Here is a 2,108-nt window from a genome sequence, read left to right as displayed (position 1 = left end):
CTGTAACTTTTCACTAAATTTAAGGTGTTTTAACCTGGAATTGTTTTAACCCGGAATGTTGTTTTGACTGAAATGTTCCCCACTCTGAGACCTGCTGCACAGGAGACAGTGGGCTATAATTTAAATAAAATAAATAACCACATTAAGGTTGAAAAAAAAAAAGGTGTTTTCGATCAATTTTATTTTATTATTGCAGAAGTCACCTTTTACAGCTGCAAAATATCTACCCCCTGTACTTACTAAGAGCTCACTGAACTGCTCCATGCACTTCCTTATTCCTCAAACTGTAGATCAGGGGATTGAGCATTGGAGTAATGATGGTATAGAGTACAGCAACCAGGCGGTCTTGCACCATGGAATGACTGGAGGAAGGGCGTATGTAGGTATACATGAGGGTGCCATAGAAGATGCTCACCACAGTGAGATGGGAAACACAGGTGGAAAACGCCTTGCTCCTACTTTGAGCTGTATGCATTTTCAGCACTGAGGAGACAATGAAGATGTAGGAGAGAAGAATCAGGCCAAAAGCCACAATCATGATACCCCCAGAAAGGTTAAAGGTCACCATCTGGCTAACCGAGGTATCAGAGCAAGAGAGTTTCAGGAGGGGAGGAATGTCACAGAAGAAGTGATCAATTTCATTGGAGTAGCAGAAGTCAAGGGAAAACACCAAAGCTGTGTTGACCATGGAATTGAAGTTTCCAATAGCCCAGGAACATGCCAGGAGTCCCCAACATATCTTCTGGCTCATGAGAAGGGTGTAGTGCAATGGGTGGCAGATAGCTGCATACCGGTCATATGCCATAGCTATGAGAAGCACACACTCTATGCTCCCTAATGTAACAAAGAAATATAATTGGAGTGCACATCCTACAAAAGAGATGGTCTTGTCTCCCAGAGTAAGATCCCACAACATCTTTGGGGCAGTAGTAGAAGTATAGCAGATCTCAATAAAAGACAGATTGCCCAGGAGGAAGTACATGGGAGTTTGTAGGCACTGATCTATTTGAATCAATATAATGATTGCTAGATTCCCTGCCAAAGTTAATAGATAGACTGATAAGCCGAAAGCAAAGAGGAGCGATTGTTTCTTTGGGTCAACAGAGAATCCCAAGAGAACAAACTCTGTGACACTGGTCTGGTTCTGTCCTCCCAGAGGCTTGATGAAGTCCATCTTCATGCAGGACAGTGAGCCTTTGTTGGTAGAAAGGGGTACAGTAGTCTGATTTGTTAATGTGGACAGTTTCATAAAGAAGAGAGAGAGAGAGAAAGCAGTCATTTTTTATTATTCACTTTCCATTCTAAGTATACTTTTAAAATTCTATTTTACTTTCAGAAAGCACAAATGCATCAAATAGGCCAAGTGGGAGGACTACAGTCTATTGGTGGGCCAGTGTCCTATTTCTAGTGTAACAGCTTAGCTTTTCAGATTATGGAATTCTTGAAGCAAATCGACCTTGGCTGGAGCTGGAAAAGTACTTCTGTGCTTAAACAAGAATGCATTTTCAGACTCATTTAACAAATGGCCATTATCTATTTCTACAAGTTCTGCTTTGTAAATTTAAACACATGCTGGTAGCCCAATCGAATCTTCTTAATAGGAGATAAATCAGGCATGACTGATGTTTTTTGCATCTGGCAGGAAGCCAGAAGGTGAGAGGTAGTTTCTTGCTGGATGATGCTCTGACTATTGAAAAAATGACACATGAAAGGTTTTGTAGTTTTGGCAGTGGGCAGGATACATTCAGCTTTTTCTTTCAATTTCACTCATTTTTCCCCTTTCCTAAAGCTCCTTTCCCACAGGGCATTTGTCCATCTAGGTCACATGAAACCAGTCACATGTAGGCTAATTTTGGTGGTCAACAGAGGCCTTCCCCTCCCTTTCTTGAACAGCAGAAAAGATGGTTGTGTCAAGTCTGCTATGATGCTTTAGTAGTTTAGAAGCTTAGTCACCAACTCTGGTTCAGGAAAAGGATCCTGGGTAAAACCACTCTGTATTCAGATGCTGCTAGCTTGAACTCTCCTTCCCCCTCCTCCCTCCTTTGTTATGTAGCAATGCTTGGAAATGGGAATATGGGAACAAGATTGTGGTGCCTTCTCAGAGATAG

General features: G+C 41.7%; 1 protein-coding gene across 1 annotated transcript; it reads right to left on the bottom strand.

Moving 5' to 3' along the window:
- Window positions 1-247: 247 nt before the first annotated feature.
- LOC132583941 (olfactory receptor 5F1-like) lies at window positions 248-1,300 on the bottom strand. The gene is made up of 2 exons (XM_060255694.1): window positions 1,294-1,300; window positions 248-1,149 (listed from the first exon to the last, which is right to left on the bottom strand). The coding sequence occupies exons 1-2, from the start codon at window positions 1,298-1,300 to the stop codon at window positions 248-250; spliced, it is 909 nt and encodes a 302-aa protein (XP_060111677.1).
- Window positions 1,301-2,108: the final 808 nt, after the last annotated feature.

This window comes from Heteronotia binoei, chromosome 15 (assembly GCF_032191835.1).
Source record: "Heteronotia binoei isolate CCM8104 ecotype False Entrance Well chromosome 15, APGP_CSIRO_Hbin_v1, whole genome shotgun sequence".
Taxonomy (NCBI): Eukaryota; Metazoa; Chordata; class Lepidosauria; order Squamata; family Gekkonidae; genus Heteronotia; species Heteronotia binoei.
The sequence above is the reverse complement of the archived record's forward strand: the minus strand, read 5'-3'. Positions and strand labels throughout refer to the sequence as shown.